Here is a 17563-nt window from a genome sequence, read left to right on the forward strand (position 1 = left end):
TGGAAGGAAGGAAGGAAGGAAGGAAAGAAAGAAAGAAAGAAAGAAAGAAATGTTTCCGGGTGCAGAAACGTGAGCTTTCTGGAATATAGTGGAAATTCGGAGTACACTCCACCCAGTCCAGCGCGCCGCCTGCTTCGCCCGGTGGGAAATGATGCGAAGCCACTCTGCTTCACTGACTTACCGCGAGCTTTTCTTATCCAATCATCTCCTTCGAAAATAACCTCCCAGCCAATGAGGTTTTAGTTCCCGTTTCGCGGGTTGACAACCGGACAAGACAACATGGACGTCGAGATGGCAGACAGGGAAAGTGACCAGAAGCCGAGTGGAAGCGGGGTAAAGACGGACACCGAGGCCGGGGAGTCCTCGTCGAAAAGCTCCGGGAGTTCCTACGAGCTGCCCTGGGTGGAGAAGTACCGGCCGCTGAAACTGAATGAGATAGTTGGGAACGAGGAGACAGTGAGCCGCCTGGAGGTTTTCGCCAGGGAAGGAAACGTCCCGAACATCATCATAGCAGGTCGGTGTGAATCCGGAGGAAACATAGCAGTCTGGATGTGTTAGTCAGGGAAATGTTAACGTACAAGACAGTAGGACAGGAAAAGAATAAAAGATGTTTGGAAGATGGAAGGAAAAAGTGTCAAACAACATGGTGGCAGAGTTTGGAAGCTGGGTCAGAACCAGAAAGGATTCTTTACAAAAAAAAAGTGACGTTTAACCCCCAACAAGGTCTGGAAGAGTTGCCTATTAGAACAGAGGGCTTTCCAGGGCTATTGAAGTTTCGGGAGAAATACGAGCATTTGTATTCCTAAACTTTATTCCCAGTTATTATTAATCCGTTAGACCTCAGCCTTTCATCCTGGGATTTCTCGGGATTCTGTCTTCTGGTTTATCGGTACCAGCTTCCTTTGGGTCCAATCTTAAAAACATGGCGGCTTCTTCCTCAGCTGTTCCTGTGAAGCTCCATCCAGGCTATGAGGGTTTGTTTTATTCAGGCTCCTTCAGATCACTGATCTAGAGGATAATAAGTTAACGCATTTTATCTCAAAGATTTTGCTTTTTATAGAATTAATCGATTATTGAAATAATGTTAAACTAATTTGGTCATTAATCATTAACTGGAGTATACAGACTCAAAAATGATACATTTTGCATGCAAGAAAAAAATAACACACAACTTTTGTCTGTAAATCTATAATACCCAGAAATCCTTAAGTTCAGCTTGACTTCATGTAAATTTTGTAAAAAAGAAAGACCATGCAGACATCTGTTCAGCCAACCATTTCAGAACAAAACATCACCAGTCATGCACAGTGGTGGGGGGATGTTACTTGGGGCTTTGTTGCTGGTTTATAGTTTTAGGAACTGATCCAGATGTTTTGGTGCGGTTCAGGACCTCCAGGGACAGGGAAGACCACCAGCATCCTGTGTTTGGCCCGCACTCTGCTGGGGGCCGCCATGAAGGACGCCGTGTTGGAGCTCAACGCTTCCAACGACAGGTGAGACCCAGCGGTCCATTGTCAGAGGGGCGGGGCTTTAGTGATGCTGTCCCAGGGGGCGGGGCTTTAATGACGAACCTTGATGGTGGCTCTGCAGGGGCATAGATGTGGTGAGAAACAAGATCAAGATGTTCGCTCAGCAGAAAGTCACGCTGCCCAAAGGTCGACACAAGATCATCATCCTGGATGAAGCGGACAGGTGAGCGGAGACTCATTCCCAGGGAGACTTCCTGCTTTACTTCCTGTCCTGATAAAACTGCTCTGCCGCCACCAGCATGACGGATGGCGCTCAGCAGGCGCTCAGGAGGATCATGGAGATCTACTCCAAAACTACGCGCTTCGCTCTCGCCTGCAACGCCTCTGACAAGATCATCGAGCCGATCCAGTCGCGCTGCGCCGTGCTACGCTACGCCAAGCTGACAGACGGCCAGGTGCTGGCCCGCCTGCAGGAAGTGGTGGAGCGAGAGGAGCTGGCCGTGTCTGACGACGGGCTGGAGGCCGTCATCTTCACAGCGCAGGGGGACATGCGGCAGGTGAGGGGCCGGGGTCAAGAGCCGGGTCATGACGGTTCTGGGTTCTTCAGTGTAGCTTAGCTTTGTTTCTTTGGGACCTTTTGCTTGTCCAATTCAGTTAGTTTTTACAGTGTGTATGCTAATAAATAGATTCATAAACACAAAAACAAAGGATGTTGCATATATAACCTACATATATTTGTGTCATAATTGCAGAAAATTCATAGTTTTCCCCAGTAATTATAGTTTTTATTTATTTCAGTTAACAAAAATGTTTTCTCAATTTCAGTTTTTGTTAGTTTCGGTTAAATATAATGACCTTGTTGAGGAGGCGGGGCTATGAGACTGGAGGCGGGGCTGGGCCGGGCCAGGCGTTGCTGATGGTTCTGGTTCGGTTCCAGGCACTGAACAACCTGCAGTCCACCCACTCTGGCTTCGGTTACATCAACAGCGAGAATGTGTTCAAAGTGTGCGACGAGCCGCATCCCTTGCTGGTGAAAAGCATGCTGGGGCACTGCGTGGCCGGGGACGTGGACGCGGCGTACCGGGTGGTGGAGCAGCTGTGGGCGCTGGGCTACTCCCCCGAGGACATCATGGGGAACATCTTCAGGGTCTGCAAAACCTTCCAGATGGCCGAGTACCTAAAGCTGGAGTTCATCAAGGTGAGGCGCAGGAGGAAACACTGAGCACAATCACCGGTCCGCTGGCGCTGCTTTAACTCCGCTTACTAGGAACTTCACAAGATTGTTTTTCCTCCAAAATGTACATTTAAAAGAAAAAAAGAAACATCAGAGAGATAAACTCTAACATTTGTATTCTTTAAAGAACTTAAATAACTTGATGAGTTTTATTTCTTTTCTAAAACTTGACATCAAGCTTCTGTAAAATACTGCCACCTGCAGGTGGGAGTTAGCATTGCTTAAACTCAATATTTTTTACCATTTCTGCAAAACAGAAAAAATGTTCAGTTATGCATTAGCACAAAAATTGCTGGAATCTGCTGATTTTGTGTGATTTTGAGAAAAACTGGAGCTTGTTTGAGGATTTATTGGAGCATTAGAGCACTTTTTAAAAAGCTTCCCAGACTGAATGAGGAAGTAAAAGCTGCGTTGACTCTGGATGTTTTTAACTCTGCTGCATAAACAAGTAAAACGATTCCCTCAGTGAGGCTGAAGGAAAAATGATCCAAACTCCAAAAACATGAAATAGGAGAAACAGGGAAAACGTTGCGGTCTTTCCATAAAACAGAACTCCTCCAGGCCACTAGGGGGAGTCTGTATTACCTACGTAAGCTTGAGTATATAGCACATCTTTTCTTTGTCCAACTTTATGTTAGACTTCTGTATAATTTGTTAGTCGACTCCTCCTGGTGGTCTGGAGGACTTGCATTTTGTGGAGCAAGTTTGCAACGTTTTCCATTTTGCTTCTATTTTCTGTAGTTGCAGCATTTGTTGTTTGCATCCATTCTTTGTTTACATGTTTGGGCCTCCATAGAACTGACACTACAGTTTGAACAAAAAATTCTCAAACAGTAAAAAATATAAACTAATTATTCACTCAATTAGTGAATAATTGAGTGGAAGGAATTTGCTTTATTTCAAGTCTGTCCGTTTCCACATTCTGCAGGTTTAACTTTTTTGTAAATCATTGTTTGTTTTTGTTTAAACTGAGAGAAAACGCTGTGAACCCGTCCGTTTGGACCTGATGTGATCAGGAACTGGTTCTCTCTCGTTTCCTCCAGGAGATCGGCTTCACTCACATGCGGGTGGCTGAAGGAGTGAACTCCCTGCTGCAGATGGCCGGCCTGCTGGGAAGACTCTGCAGCAAGACGGCGCCCCCTGCTGCCAGCTGAACACCATGAACCCAACAGACTTCATTCCTCACCAGAACCACAATTTGGCTGGAACAAACTGGACCTGAGAGGATGATGATAGTTTCTGACCCCTGGAGGTTCTGAAGGGTTAAAGTTTTCCCACCTTTAGATAATAAACTATATGATCTGCAGTCAGGTTTTATTCATAATTAATTTGCTGTTTTTGATGGAAGTGGAGGGAATAAAGTTGGAGGCGGTTCTGATCCAGCTCTGATTCAGAGCTCTGTCTGCATTGGGTGGGTCTGGGTTCTCTGGCTGGCTCTGTCTGACCCAGAACCTGAAATGATCCCGCTCCACATTCTGCTTCAGTCTGGAGTCGGATGGGACCGGATTGAGGCTGGATCAGGGCCCGTACGGAGCTAAACTGGAGCCAAAACGTTCCTTAAATGTCTCTGGGGTGGCGCAGGGGCAAAGTGTGATACATGTATGAAGGCATTGATCACACAGTTGTCAATTTGTGTGTGATCAGAAATGGCCAAAAAAACCTGAAGATGCAAAGAAATTTTTATCTGAAGAAAAAAATTCAAAACTTCTTTTCAGGTTAAAGTTGTATTTTCTAGTCATTTTTTTCCAGTTTCAATACTTTTCATTTTTTTAAATTATAGTTTTTTTCAATTTCATAAGGTTTTAACCGAGTAAAGTTTTGGCCCCAATTTGTCTCCATATTTTTGCTGAGTGAACTCGATCAGCAGCAGAATCATTCCATGTTTGAACCGGGTTTGGTTCTGGTTCTGTGGTTCTGAGCAGTGAGGAGCCGTTGATTTATTTCAGCTTTATTTCATTACAAACTACAGAAACAAACATCCAGCAGGTTTAGAACCAGAGCAACAGGAAATCCAAACCACCAGAACCGCAGCAGGACCCGGTTCTGCTCCGGGAACCACAGGGTTCTGAGCTCCTGAAGGACTTCCATTAATTGAACAGAACCGGGTTCTGGTTCTGCCCGGTTCTGGGGCTGTTGGTGTCTTCAGTAGAGCTGAACATCGGACCCACAGAAAGTTCTCATGCTACGACTCGGCATGCTGACAAACGGACTGCAGAGATTCTGAGGGAAGCGGGTCAAGCCGACCCGGCGGTACCAGAAACAAGTTCTGACGGAGCAGATGAAGATGAGTTCTGGTTTCATGCCAACTGCGACTCAGAAGCAGAACCAATCTGGTTCTGGAGTTGAATCGGACCTCCCCTCAAGCTTTAGTTCATGAATGAGTTTCAGGAAGTGAAACTCTTAAATATTTAACTTCCTGAAGGAGTCGAGTCCATCGGAACCGAACAGAACCAAATATCAACGACAAGTAAATATCAAAAAGATTGGATCAGAACCACAAGAAAGAGAGAAAAATGTCTGATCCAAGAGAACAAGAACCACAGAACAACGGCACCTAAACTCCACGAAGAGAGAAACGCGTTACCATGGTGCCCAGCGGGAACAACAGACCCGCACCGGTCCGATCTCCAGCCTGAACTGGACTCTTCAGGAAGAACTCTGACAACTGGAGGAGGAGCAGAACCAGAATCGCAAGGCCGGCCGCCAGCTGGCTGGTCTGGACCTTAGCTGCGCCCCCTGGTGGGCGTCAGTGGTGCTGCAGTGCCGGACTCACATCGAGGACGCACTGGAGGCGCGGCTTCTGGAGCGGACCAGACGGGTCATACCGGCCGCGGGCACTGGGGGGACAGGGTCAAAGGTCAGAGGGTCCAGCAGGAATATTACAAACAATAAAATCTAATCTTATCTAAACAAATTTGGAGACAGAACCTGCTGTTCAATTCTGGAACAATGTCGGGTCGTTACAAACACACAAACACACACACACACACACACACACACACACACTCTATTTGACTGCACCAGGTCAGTCAAAGAGGTTCCCAGATGTTTTGTGTGATCACCGCAGCGTCTAGTACAGGATTTAAACTTTCTGTCAGGAGGGCAAAATCATCAACACCATGTAAAAGAAATATTTCTAAACTAAAATCCCCCAAAATGTTTTCTTTACCTACTCAATAACAAACTGAGCAGGAACTATCTGAATTAAAGTCACCTGTTTTTTTTTTTTTGTTGATAATCTATTCAACAACATTTTTATATCTAATTAATAATCATCAATAATCCCAAGATCAGCCCTGCACTGCATTGATTCCAGCAGAAAGCTTTTCTCATGTTAGGATTTTTAGCTGCAGATTCATTTATAATGAACATGTGAGACAGATCAGGATAAAAGCTGAAGCCGACATGCAGACACTCACTGTATCCCATCCCCTGGACGAAGTACTTGATGGCCTCGGCTAGCCTCCCAGGCTGAACAGAAAAAACATTTTGTTTTCATTCAACACTAAAAACTGAAGCAGGAACTCCGGTGTTTATCTGAAACTCACCTGAACCACCTGAGGAAGTCCCCCACAGTCCGCCATCTAGTGGACAGATAAAGAATGACGACATCTGGTTACGTTTGGTTCTTTCACTGTGTGAAGGCTGAACTGTCAGCCACAATCACACTATGAGAAATCAGATAACAGCAGGTGGATGTGACATTTATATGTTTATAATAAATATAAATTATCTTAGTTTTAATCAGCTGGGTGGTAAAAGTGGCATTTTGTGACACTTTTGGCTTTCCATAGTGTGGAACATAATGTGTAAAACACAATTTGAAATTAATGCGATTAATAAAACTTGGTCTCAAACTTTTCTTGGGAAAAAAATAAAATCTGAAAAAGTAGCAAACTGAACAAATGCAGGTTCATCTTTTTCATACACTTTGTACATTTGTCTCAAAATGTATTTTTTGATGAAGTTTCTTAAAGTTGCATTTTTTTTTCCTAATTTAAATTTCTGAACATGTTCTTTGTTTGCAAAAATATTGGAACAAATTTCTCTCCATAAAAAACTTAGAAAAACTAATAAATTGACATATTTAGTAAAGAATGTAGAAACATGAACAAGTAATCAATTAATCACATTATATATTAAAATGAGCTTGATAAATTCCATTATGGTGATTAATAATTTTTAAGGAAAATTTTGTAGGCAGAGACATCACGATCTATTTTATTTATGGTTTCTATTTCTGTTTTATTTATTGTTTTGGGTTGTTTTATTTTGGATAATTAAGTAAACAGTTCCAGTATTGTTCTCTGAGAAGGCGAACTTCCATTGTTATGCCAAGTGTCAACATATTACTTGAAAATGTTCTAAAACCAGCATTATCATTTATTGCAATAATTAACAGACGTTGTCATGGTAACAAGGTCTGAACAGGTGGCTACCTTCAGCAGGGTGGTCATGGTGGGATCCAGTCTGGAGTTACAATCCACCTGCACAACAAACAAAGAAAACGTTCTTAAAATGACAATAATCCAGAAAAATATGAATAACTTTTAAAATAAGAAAAAGGAATAAAACTAAATATAAATACTGCAGACAGATGACCAATCAGAGAGCTGGACTGTAAGGAGGAAGAGGATGGAGACTCACCACGGCGTCCACAGCAGGAGACATGTCTCCGACCACCAGCAGAACAGGACACCTGAGGAACAAGCAGCCAATCAGAGCGGCCGACAGGAACCGGGCAACCAGGTGAGTTCAGGTTGGGGGCGGAGTTACCTGAGCGTGACGATGTCGCTTCCGGTGAGACCAGGGATGGGTCGGTCTATGTCCAGGTCAATACGGCTGATGTGTGCGCGCGCGTGCACACACACACACACACACACACACACACACACACACACACACACACACACACACAAGGCGTTAACTGCAGTATATATGTTTTTATATATTCCTTAAAACTGTCACCATGTTGTGACAGCTTTAATAAATATATGAGTACATCATCCTCATGTACTTGCTGCTAAATGTTGTGATGGCGGAGAAAGAATTTAATTTGCCAACATCATGGTGGCCATGCTAACTAACTTTAGCATCGATAAGACCCGCCTCCTGGACCTGATTGGTTGTTTCTAGTTAGCACTGGGAGACGGCAGAGGGGCTTAATTTTTCACAGATCACCTCAAACTGTCTCAAAATAGTGAGTTTCAACAAATCAGTAAAAAAAAATAAATCATAAAAATGACAGTGAAGCTTTAATAGGAGATTTTTTACATCATGTGAACCTGGTGAAGATAAAAAAATGTCTCTTGAGTTTTGATTTGAACATTTTCTCTTAAATGCTAAATGTTTATATTTTTGTTCAGTTTTGGCTTCATTGAAGCCCTGAGTGTTACCAGTTGATTACTGAATAAGTTGCTGATTACTTCACTGATTGATTAATCCGGATTAATCGTCTGAAGTGACAGGAAGTGAGTGGCGGAGCCTCACTTCTCATAGCTGCTGAAGAACAAGGCCAGGTTCTCCTGAGGAATGTCCTGAGAGATGTGGAGTCTCAACGTCTGAATGATCTCCTTGTTCTCCAGTAACTCCTCCTGCTCACACACACACAGAGATAAAGTGCTGTCTGTACATGCTGTGGGACCTGTAGGACATGAGGACAGTGCGGTGTCCCTCACAGAGGTGAAGTGGTGTCCCATGATGTTGTCCACCAGGCTGCTGGTCCAGCTGCTCAGCTGCAGGAAACAAAATGGAGGCTCAGTTTGTGTCTCTGCTTCGCTCGTTTGCCTGCGTCTAGGGAGACAGTTACCTTGGAGGCAGCCCAATCCACCCAGCCTTTGGCACACAAGTCGATGTTGATCAGAATCAAACCTTCCACCAAGCTGGGCTTGTCCATCTGAAACAACAACTGGTTTTACTGGGAGCCGTGGGAGGAGTCAGAATGGAACTGAAAATGACTGGTGGGTTTGATTACAGCCAGCTTAGTGAGGACGTAGGCTCCGGCTCCGACCCCGATACCGATCACACTCTTCACCCTGAAGACACAACCAGACTCAGAGTGACCTTAGAGTGACCTCTGAATGACCGCTGAGTGACCCCGCCCATCACTCCCTTCCTGTTCCAGAGGACAGAGGACTTACTGCAGCTTGGAGAGGACAGGTGGCAGCATCTCAGCCAGCTCCTCCATGGTGGGGTACTGGTACCTGGATACACACACACACACACACACACACACACACACACACACGCACACACACACACACACACACACACACACACACTGCTAATTACTGCTCTCCCATCCTGACTTCACATGAGCCGCTTGTTGTAGCTCGTTCTGACCAGACGAGGGCACCATTGCACTCAGTACACAATCACTGAGGCCACTTGGTTATGGTGTGTGTGTGTGTGTGTGTGTGTGTGTGTGTGTGTGGGCGCGCGTGTGTGTCTGTGTGTGTGTGTATATGTGTGCTACCCAGTGGGGAAGATTGGAGCATTGTCCTGCTGTCCAGGAGCGTCAACATGCAGCACAGAGAAATGCTGCGTCACTTCCTGCATGTCCTCGAAGTTGAACAGTGTGTTGAAGCACGACTTGTCTGCACACAGACAGACAGAGAGACACACAGAGACATGAGGACATCAGGACACGTCCAGATGTCCCCTGGTCTCCTTCTGCAGCTCCGTATCTACTCACGGTTCAGCCCGATGTCGTGGTAGGTGAGGATTGTGGGTTGGTTGCCCTTGACGACGCCCCTCATGGTGACGTGCAGCACTCCATGTGCCGTTTCCACGTCGTGTTCCTGGACGACACACACACTCAGACCTTTATGAAATGATAACTCTGTGCTGCCTGGTTTGAATCCTTCCACACTAATCAGTTGTGAAGCCGACTGGCTGAACTCACCTTGCAGTTGACATCCTGCAGGTTGCTCCTATTCTGCAACAACAACACAGAGAACAGGATGACAGACCATCGCTCTCTATCAGGACTACAGGAACGATTTCAGCTTCATAACTCCATGTCTGAGCAGTGCTAAGCCCCGCCCCTCACCTGTCCTGTGAGCAGAGGTTTGATCTCTGTCAGCTGCACGTCGTGAAGCTCTTCCATGATTTCAGTGTTTCACACCAGTCAGCTGATAGAAAAGACCTGAAACGAACAGACAGGAGAGGATCAACTAAAACATCCATTCATCACCCAGAAAACAACAACAACAAAAAAAAAACACAGCTGCACAATCACAGCTCATTTTGAAATGTCAAAGGTCACCCGCTGATCTGAAGTAAATTACACTGTGGTGCAGCTGTTGGCAGGAAGCGCTGCCAGTGATGGGATAATAACTGAATCGGTTTAATTGCAGCCGTTTGCAGCGTCTCGCAGCTCAAGTCCGGCGGGCAGCTTGGAGGGGTTCAAATGTTTCTGTGACTGAAAGACTCTAAACTGTCAGAGAACTAATCACAAACTGAGACTTTCATTGAAAATATACAGAAATATTGCTAAATTTGAGAGCAGTTTATTAAAATATCTCATCTCTAAACCTCTGATTAAAATGTTACAAAACTGAAAGACGATCATGGTGGATCCTTCCTGCCCACAGCTGAGACAAGAAGAACACAAACTGAACTCCACAAAACTTCTGATTTTATCATAAATTGTTGACTTTCCTCTGAGGAAAGTCTTTAATCTTAACGTCACAGAAGTCTGTTACCATGGCGATAAGGAAACAGCAGTGAACCAGTTCGGCTCCACTGGATCAGCACCGGTTTCACTTCAAATTCAAAACCATTTGTAAAAATCTAAAAATGTTTCAACAGGTTTTTTTTTACAAACAAATGAAAAACTCTTCAGTCCCACCATGTTTTCTTATTGTTCAATAAAATCTTTTACATCAGATTTACTCAGCCTATCTGTGTGTGTGTGTGTGTGTGTGTGTGTGTGTGTGTGTGTGTGTGTGTGTGTGTGTGTGTGTGTGTGTGTGTGTGTGTGCAGACAGGTTTCAGCAGATTGGGTTTTGGTTAGATAAACTGTGTCCTAAAGGCAACTTGGCTCTGATCTAAACTCAAACAGAAACAGAACATTAAATCAAGGCTCAGTCAGCAGGAAGTCAACAGGAAACTGAATAAAGTGTTTCCTGTTTTCCTCAATAAAGAAAATCCAATAAGCATAGATACGATAACAGTTCAGAAACAGATGATCAGCTATCATCCAGACCATAAACTGACATGACAGGAATCCAATGAGAGTTAAACACACATCAGCCTCCTTTGGTTATTATCCCAAAATACTTGAGTATAAAAAAAACAAATCAGGATATTAATTCAAATACATAAAGAGTGATCTTTAGTCCAGTAATTAATCAGGTTTCATTGGTTTTATTTTCCTTTTGTCTTGCTTAGCTATGATTTTGACAGACTAATTATTGCAGGAAATTATTTCTGAATCTACTGGATCTTCTTCCAGTTTCAAGACATTTATTATGTTTTCAAATTTTCAACCCAATTCAATTAATTTCCAAATTACTTTTTTGATCCCAAAGATTACTCATAATAATTTGGGTTCTTTACAGAGTTATTGTAGATGCTGACGGCTGTGGGCAGGAAGGACCTCGTGTAGCAGTCCGTGTTACAATAAATTTGAATAAGCCTCTGACTGAAGACAGTTGTTCTTCATTTAGCATGCATGGCTGGGTTAAAATGATGAAGAAGAAACAACACAACTCCATTGTGGTCTGAGTGTAAAGCTAACAGACAGCCTGACCAGCAGGAGGCAGCATTCAGCAGGTGAGAAATGCTTAACATCCTCCTCCACCAGGCTCCACCTCCAGTCCAGAGTGGCTCCAGAAATCCTGCCTCCATAGCAGAAGTGATTGAGGGTTTATTTCTTCCTGCTGGGATCTGACTGAGTCCAGTTTCCCTCAGAGGAACCAAACAGCAGAAAAACTCAGAACACTAGTCCTGAAAAGCTTTGTGTAGATGCAGAAAAGTCTGACCCAATCAGCTGTTCCCACACCGCTGAGCGGTTGCTATGAGCCGTTTTCTATCATATGCTAAATTTGGTTTCATCTGTGCATTACGACCAAACTTCTACACTTTACTCTCTTTTCTCCAGCAGTCGCTGTTCATTCAGTATGCAGGTGTAAATAGATCTACCATGTCAGACTCTGACTGATGGTAAGGGATTTAAAGTTGGATGGATTCTTACCCAGAATGCCCTGCGCTGTAGTCCACTACCTACTTCCAGTGTTCACATAATGCATTCGAACCAAACCAGTTCAAACCCAGACCAAGGTTCTGACCGAACCAGACCAGGGTTTGTATCTGGACCAGAGTTTGTTTTTTTTAGTCTGCATTAGAGTTTGATTAGCATTCACACCTCCTCAAACCAATCGACTTTCTAGGCAAATTGTCCGCCATCTTGCTGCTACGCACTTCCCCCATGTAACAAAACCAGTTCTGAAACTGAACCGGTTCTAAAACTGAACTAGTTCTAAAACCAAACTGGTTCTAAAACCAACTCAGTTCTAAAACGACAGTTTTTCAGAGAATGCTAAACAAAATGGAAAATGTATTCCATGTAATACATGTAATTTACTTAATTCTGTGTGTGATTCTGCTTCACACACAGAATGTCTTCAGTCAGAGGCCTCATCAGAACCCCTGAAACAGACTGCTACATACCATATCTACTTTTTTCTATTTGATTGGTAAATTACTCCAGGACTGATGAACTGTGGTGATGAAATTCCACAGAAATAGTTTGGAAACGGCCTTTTAAAGCTTTCCAGGTTGTTCCTCCTATTAGTTCATTGCTGATCGCTTTCCGCCCTGGTATGGTGGTTAACACACATAAAGCTTTCACTGACGTGTTCACGATGATTATTACTCACCTTCCCAACAGCCAGAGAAGTAGAAAGGAAGGATGTAGGCACTTTTCTCTGAGTTCTAATGAATAAAAATCAGCCTTTGTTTAAATTGAATCTGTTATTTGGGTTAGCAGCTGCAGATCTGATGAACTGGATGTTTTCTGGCTCAGCTGTCCGCCCACATTAGCGCAAAGAGCCACAATAGGATGGTAACGTAACCTCCACAGACAGGGAGCCTTAGCAACCAACCGTTACCATGGGAGACGACATCTCCAGCTCGCGCGTGCACACACACGCGAGCGAGCGCGCTCACGCTCGCTCGCGCGCGCGTGCACACACACACATACACACACACACACACACACAACTACACACACACACACCCCGATACACAAACACACACCTATAACTTGTAACATCGTCATCATGTAGGCGAGCTCCATCAGAACAGAACCGAACCGTTCTCCAAACGGAACCTTTGAGTTACCGCTTAACACAAGCAACGATCCCCAGTGGTCAGTTAGCAGTTTTAACTAGCTAACCAGTCGTTACCAGGTAACTAGTTCCTAATTAACTGACATTAAGTTATTTCCCCACTCACCGTTAGTCGGTTCACCCCAGAAGCGGGTCGATAGCCGGTTTAATCCGGTTCGGCAGCAGATAACCGTTGGTAACCAGCAGTTTGTTAAATCTGGTCGCGAGGAGGCTGCTGCTCTGACGGTCGTTCTGCTACACGCGGACAGTCCGGGGCGGAGCTACGTCAAAAATCTAAACACGGGGGCGGGGCCAAAAGGGGCGGTAGGGGCGGGGCCTTGATGTTTACTTTAGGGACAAATCAGTACAGAAAAGAAGTCTGATTTATGTCTGCCCAGTAAATATTCCCCAGAAATCCACATAAATAAAAGTTGATTCTGGTTATGTGTCATTAGAAAAAGTCAGCTGGTTATGTGTGATTCTAAATAATAATTTTGAGATTTTATAAAAAAATAAAAATAATAATGAATTTTATTTGTCAGCGCCTTTCAAAACACCATATGAATGTATCCATCGTTTTTTTACAAATTTTATTCTAATTCTAATTAACTTTACTGACTTACAAAATCATATTTCTGTTAAAAGTTGAATATGCATTTATTTACCTATATTTACTTTTAACATTTACTTGAATTTCTTCCTATGTTTACTTGTATTATTTTGATTTTATTTGGTCATTTCACATTATTGAATATGAAATATTATATACATTGGATTTAAAGGCTAAGTTCCATTGGTAGTTCCATGATACAAACAGCACAGCACACAAAAATCTTTTTTATTAACCTTTGGACATTCACAAACAGATCATATGCATTACCTCAGTTAATATAATTATTTTTTTCAATGTCCTTTATTTTCCTTTATAACAAAACAAACTAAATAAAATAAAGATAGAAATGGATGCATAAAACACAAAACAAAACAAAACAAAACAAAACAAAACAAAACAAAACAAAACAAAACAAAACAAAAACAGCTATAAAGGGAGTATATTGTTTTCTTTTTTCTTTTACAGAGAAAGCATCATTTTAAAATATCAAATTCCAGATTTGGTTTTTGTGATTTTACATAAGCCATTCATATTTTCCAGGGTAAACAGGTCCTTCTTGAGTCCGATAAACAAGAAGCAGTTGACTTTCAAAACTGTTTTGTATTGGATTGTGCATATCCTACCACAAAGTTTTATTCATCTGACATTAAACAGATGATAAGGATTCACTTTTATATTTCAATAATTATAAAAGTGAATAAAGCTCCAATAAGGCTGGAGCTTTATGCTTATAGATGGATTTGTTTTTGTTTAGCAGTAATAAAATATCTAAATACATTTCCCAGTCAACTTTCCTCCATCTCAATAACGTACATTTAAACTGATATGAAAAATAAGTGAAAATTAGTAAATATCAATTATTGTTTTGATATCTTAGCTAAAATGTTGAGAAACAATATAAATTTGAAACAGTTAGTAAAAATATGAAAATGTTCAGTCCTGAATTACCATAAATGTTGTCAGTAGAACAGTTTGAATGGACTTCCGTTTGTTTTACAGTTTATCTCTCAGCTCCTCCTGTAGATGGTTCTGTTTGGACGTGAGCAACACCTAAACATGTCTGCTCTCATCCAGGACAGCACATATTTAGATCGTCGCTCAGGCAGGAAACATCGGCGTGAAAACACACAGTGGGACCATCTGCTGTACGGACAGTAACACTGTTATTACTGCTCACATACCAACACAATCAGCAGGACGTTCAGACAGACGCCACAGCGTTATCAGTAAATACAGCTGAACATTATCCTTTAATTCTGCTTAATATTCTTCCAGACAGAACAACACTTTGTAAAAATTAAAAATGTGTTTTTTTCATTTAGTTTCTCTGCAAATTTGCTTTGAGATCAGTTGGACAATTTGAGGTATAGTTCATAAATGTTTCATCTTTTCTGATTTACTTCATCTTTTTCCAATATGTAAAGTGTTTGCTGATCTGAAACATGTAAATGGAGACTACCATCAGTTAGCAATCTACTTCTGCAGTAAAAATGGGGAAATGTTCTCACAATACGTTATATTTATAGCAGACGTAATTATTTGTTAAAATGAGGCATAAAGTAACTATTTCAGTTAGAAACTGTGGTTCAAATTTATTAAACTTTTTATTTTTAACAAGAGTAAAATTATTGACATAATTTTTTTACAATGAAAAATATTAAGTACAGCACAAGATATTTGTCTTTTATAAGTAAGCTTTTATAAGTAGAACCATGTATGTCCAGAGACTTTACTGAAAAACAAACTTTTCCCAAATTTATTCTGTAGAAACAGAATAAATTTGTTCAACTGAGCCTAAAATAATTTGAAAACTTGATCCTTTCCTTTACTACAGCAAACATACAAAATCTTATTAAAGTTTTTATCTAAAAATAATAACATCTCTTCTCCACAAGAAACATAAGAATCGGGCTGATTCATTTCAGGTTTTTTTCTTGGTCTGCCAGTACTGTTGACTCATGTGACAAAAAGTTTGGACTGTTGTATGACGGGGTAAAAACAACACAGAATACAATGAAGGTGTAGAAAAGCAAAACTTTACAGGAACTTTTTATAAAACTTAGGTGAATGTAGCTAAATGTGGTCACTGCCAAATAAAGATCTTTTACAAAATGATGTTTCTGAATTATGTTCATGGTTCAGGAAAAATCCAGACAGAAAACTTGCAGCAGGTCATGTTTCAACATTTTTATTCAATGGAAGAATCTCTGAAAAACAAAAACCTTCAGCCTGAAACTAAATGAACAGCGAAGCTTCGACGGGTTAATGAGGAACATCTAGAGCTGGACGTCTAAACTACCGACCGGAGAGGAAACAGATCAAAACCAGCGTGTGGAACAAAGTGTTGAATACATTTTACTGCTGCATTTTCAGGAAAAAATCTACTTTCCTCTCTGAAAAACAGTCCATCCGTCTCTCTATCAAATAAATCTACAGGTTTGTACAGTTTCTTATACAAGCGTAAAAACATTCAGATTAACATTTGTACATTTCCAAGCTGTGATGTGAAGAAGCACCAGCAGTTTTCTTCTCACTAAACTGAAATGAAGCAGCTCTTTTAGCTCAGTAAAAAGAAATGAAAATGCTGAAACTGTGAGAATGAAAACTGATTCTGCTTGTCTGTAGGGAAGCTCATGAAGCACCGATCTAAAAACAAAACTAAACAGAAACAGAATCTAAGATCTAGGAGCTTTTAGAAGCTGATTTTATTCTCTTCATTAAAACGGCTGATATTTAAGTGGATATGACAGAACTTAAGCTGTACAGATATATAAACAGGTTTTAGTTGGAACCAGACTGTGTGTAAAACACCAACATTCCTGCTGGATCTGCTGCAGAAGTGCATTAAAGGCCAAATCATTCAGCTTCTGTGAAGTCAAATATCTAGAGTGAAAACTCCAGGCCAGCAGATGAAGGATTAATCAGCCAAACATGGATCAAGTTTCACTCAGATTAATATGTTTCATTTGGCCGACATGTTTTTATTGTTTCTGCATTCACCTTTTAACTAGAAGCATAAATTTAATGCTTTTCCTAACTGACGGCCGTGTGATGGCCAGTAGACAGATCTGCTGCTGCAGACGTTCCCGTTGCCTCAGACGATGATCTCCTGGATCATCATCTTCATTATCTGATCCAGGAGATCAGACGGCTAACAGAACCGAGCCAGAACCAGAACCTCCACAGTACTTACAATAATAAAGCTGGAAAAAGGGCCAAACAGGGACAGGAAGTAAAACAGCAGCTTTTCAGAGGAAACTTCAGGAAGTCTGGAGAACTGTTGAACCAGACCAGACTAATGGATCACAGAGAAGACCTGAGACCTTCAGGGTTGGATCAATTCTGCTGTCATCACATATCAGACAGAACGATTCAGCTCAGATGAGCCTTCGTCTGTCCTCAAGTCGAACCGAGCCTGAATCTCAGAAATAAATCTGTCCTGAACCATCAGGAGTTTAATCAGGTTTATTCTGCAAAACGTCTGAATTAAACTGACCTCAAAGCTGTGCACTGAAGATGCCCCACTCATCCCGGACCAGTGGGACCAGTGGGACCCTTGGGACCAGTGGGACCAGTGGGACCAGTGGGACCCTTGGGACCAGTGGGACCAGTGGGACGGAGGCAGTGGCCCAGTAGCTGTGGCCCTGTGGCCCTGTTGCCCTGTAGCCCAGTAGCTGTGGCCCTGTGGCCCTGTGGCCCTGTGGCCCAGTAGCTGTGGCCCTGTGGCCCGGTGGCCCTGTGGCCCAGTGGCCCTGTGGCCCAGTAGCTGTGGCCCTGTGGCCCTGTAGCCCAGTAGCTGTGGCCCTGTGGCCCTGTGGCCCAGTAGCTGTGGCCCTGTGGCCCAGTAGCTGTGGGACCATCTGGTGAATCTAGCCTAGATCTGATTCAAAGTAGCCGCTAAAACATAAACATA

The 17563-nt window shown here is 42.5% G+C and overlaps 4 protein-coding genes across 10 annotated transcripts in view; 1 reads left to right on the forward strand and 3 right to left on the reverse strand.

The window, feature by feature from the left end:
- Positions 1 to 145: 145 nt before the first annotated feature.
- On the forward strand, positions 146 to 4528 carry rfc2 (replication factor C (activator 1) 2). Its single transcript, XM_015050804.1, has 6 exons — positions 146 to 514; positions 1388 to 1493; positions 1591 to 1692; positions 1768 to 2026; positions 2407 to 2667; positions 3747 to 4528. Exons 1-6 carry the CDS (start codon positions 280 to 282, stop codon positions 3855 to 3857), a joined length of 1074 nt encoding a protein of 357 aa, XP_014906290.1. The 5' UTR covers positions 146 to 279; the 3' UTR covers positions 3858 to 4528.
- A 673-nt stretch (positions 4529 to 5201) lies between these two features.
- Positions 5202 to 13313, reverse strand: LOC106958743 (protein NDRG3-like). Of its 4 annotated transcripts, none has more exons than XM_015050807.1 (16): positions 13165 to 13313; positions 9755 to 9836; positions 9608 to 9640; positions 9398 to 9503; positions 9179 to 9299; positions 8844 to 8906; positions 8678 to 8738; positions 8513 to 8599; positions 8382 to 8438; positions 8194 to 8297; positions 7480 to 7545; positions 7351 to 7402; positions 7143 to 7190; positions 6252 to 6287; positions 6123 to 6174; positions 5202 to 5540 (listed from the first exon to the last, which is right to left on the reverse strand). In XM_015050807.1, exons 2-16 carry the CDS (start codon positions 9809 to 9811, stop codon positions 5473 to 5475), a joined length of 1011 nt encoding a protein of 336 aa, XP_014906293.1. In that variant the 5' UTR covers positions 9812 to 9836; positions 13165 to 13313; the 3' UTR covers positions 5202 to 5472. The 4 variants fall into 4 exon arrangements, with proteins under 4 accessions (XP_014906293.1, XP_014906291.1, XP_014906294.1 ...); XM_015050805.1 differs by having other exon boundaries at positions 9755 to 9850; XM_015050808.1 differs by lacking the exon at positions 13165 to 13313 and adding an exon at positions 12588 to 12817.
- Positions 13314 to 15822: 2509 nt separating this feature from the next.
- Positions 15823 to 17563, reverse strand: part of LOC106958737 (PHD finger protein 20-like) — a 14791-nt gene continuing 13050 nt past the window's right edge. Inside the window, exon 19 of the mRNA XM_015050794.1 lies at positions 15823 to 16296. The gene's annotated coding sequence lies outside the window, so the exon portion shown is untranslated. The remainder of the gene's footprint in view (positions 16297 to 17563) is intronic.
- LOC106958738 (pre-mRNA 3' end processing protein WDR33-like) overlaps positions 15823 to 17563 on the reverse strand; it is a 6128-nt gene continuing 4387 nt past the window's right edge. Inside the window, exons 3-4 of one of the 4 annotated variants that reach the window (XM_015050799.1) lie at positions 17250 to 17498; positions 15823 to 17204 (exon numbers count right to left, since the gene is read on the reverse strand). In XM_015050799.1, the coding sequence (XP_014906285.1) occupies positions 17176 to 17204; positions 17250 to 17498 (278 nt within the window). In that variant the 3' untranslated portion in view covers positions 15823 to 17175. Of the gene's footprint in view, positions 17205 to 17249; positions 17502 to 17563 lie in introns of all 4 variants that reach the window. The other 3 variants (XM_015050800.1, XM_015050798.1, XM_015050796.1) reach the window with 3 other exon arrangements.

Source organism: Poecilia latipinna, unplaced genomic scaffold (genome assembly GCF_001443285.1).
Source record: "Poecilia latipinna isolate Pla-1442-1.1 unplaced genomic scaffold, P_latipinna-1.0 Scaffold1010, whole genome shotgun sequence".
Classification (NCBI taxonomy): domain Eukaryota; kingdom Metazoa; phylum Chordata; class Actinopteri; order Cyprinodontiformes; family Poeciliidae; genus Poecilia; species Poecilia latipinna.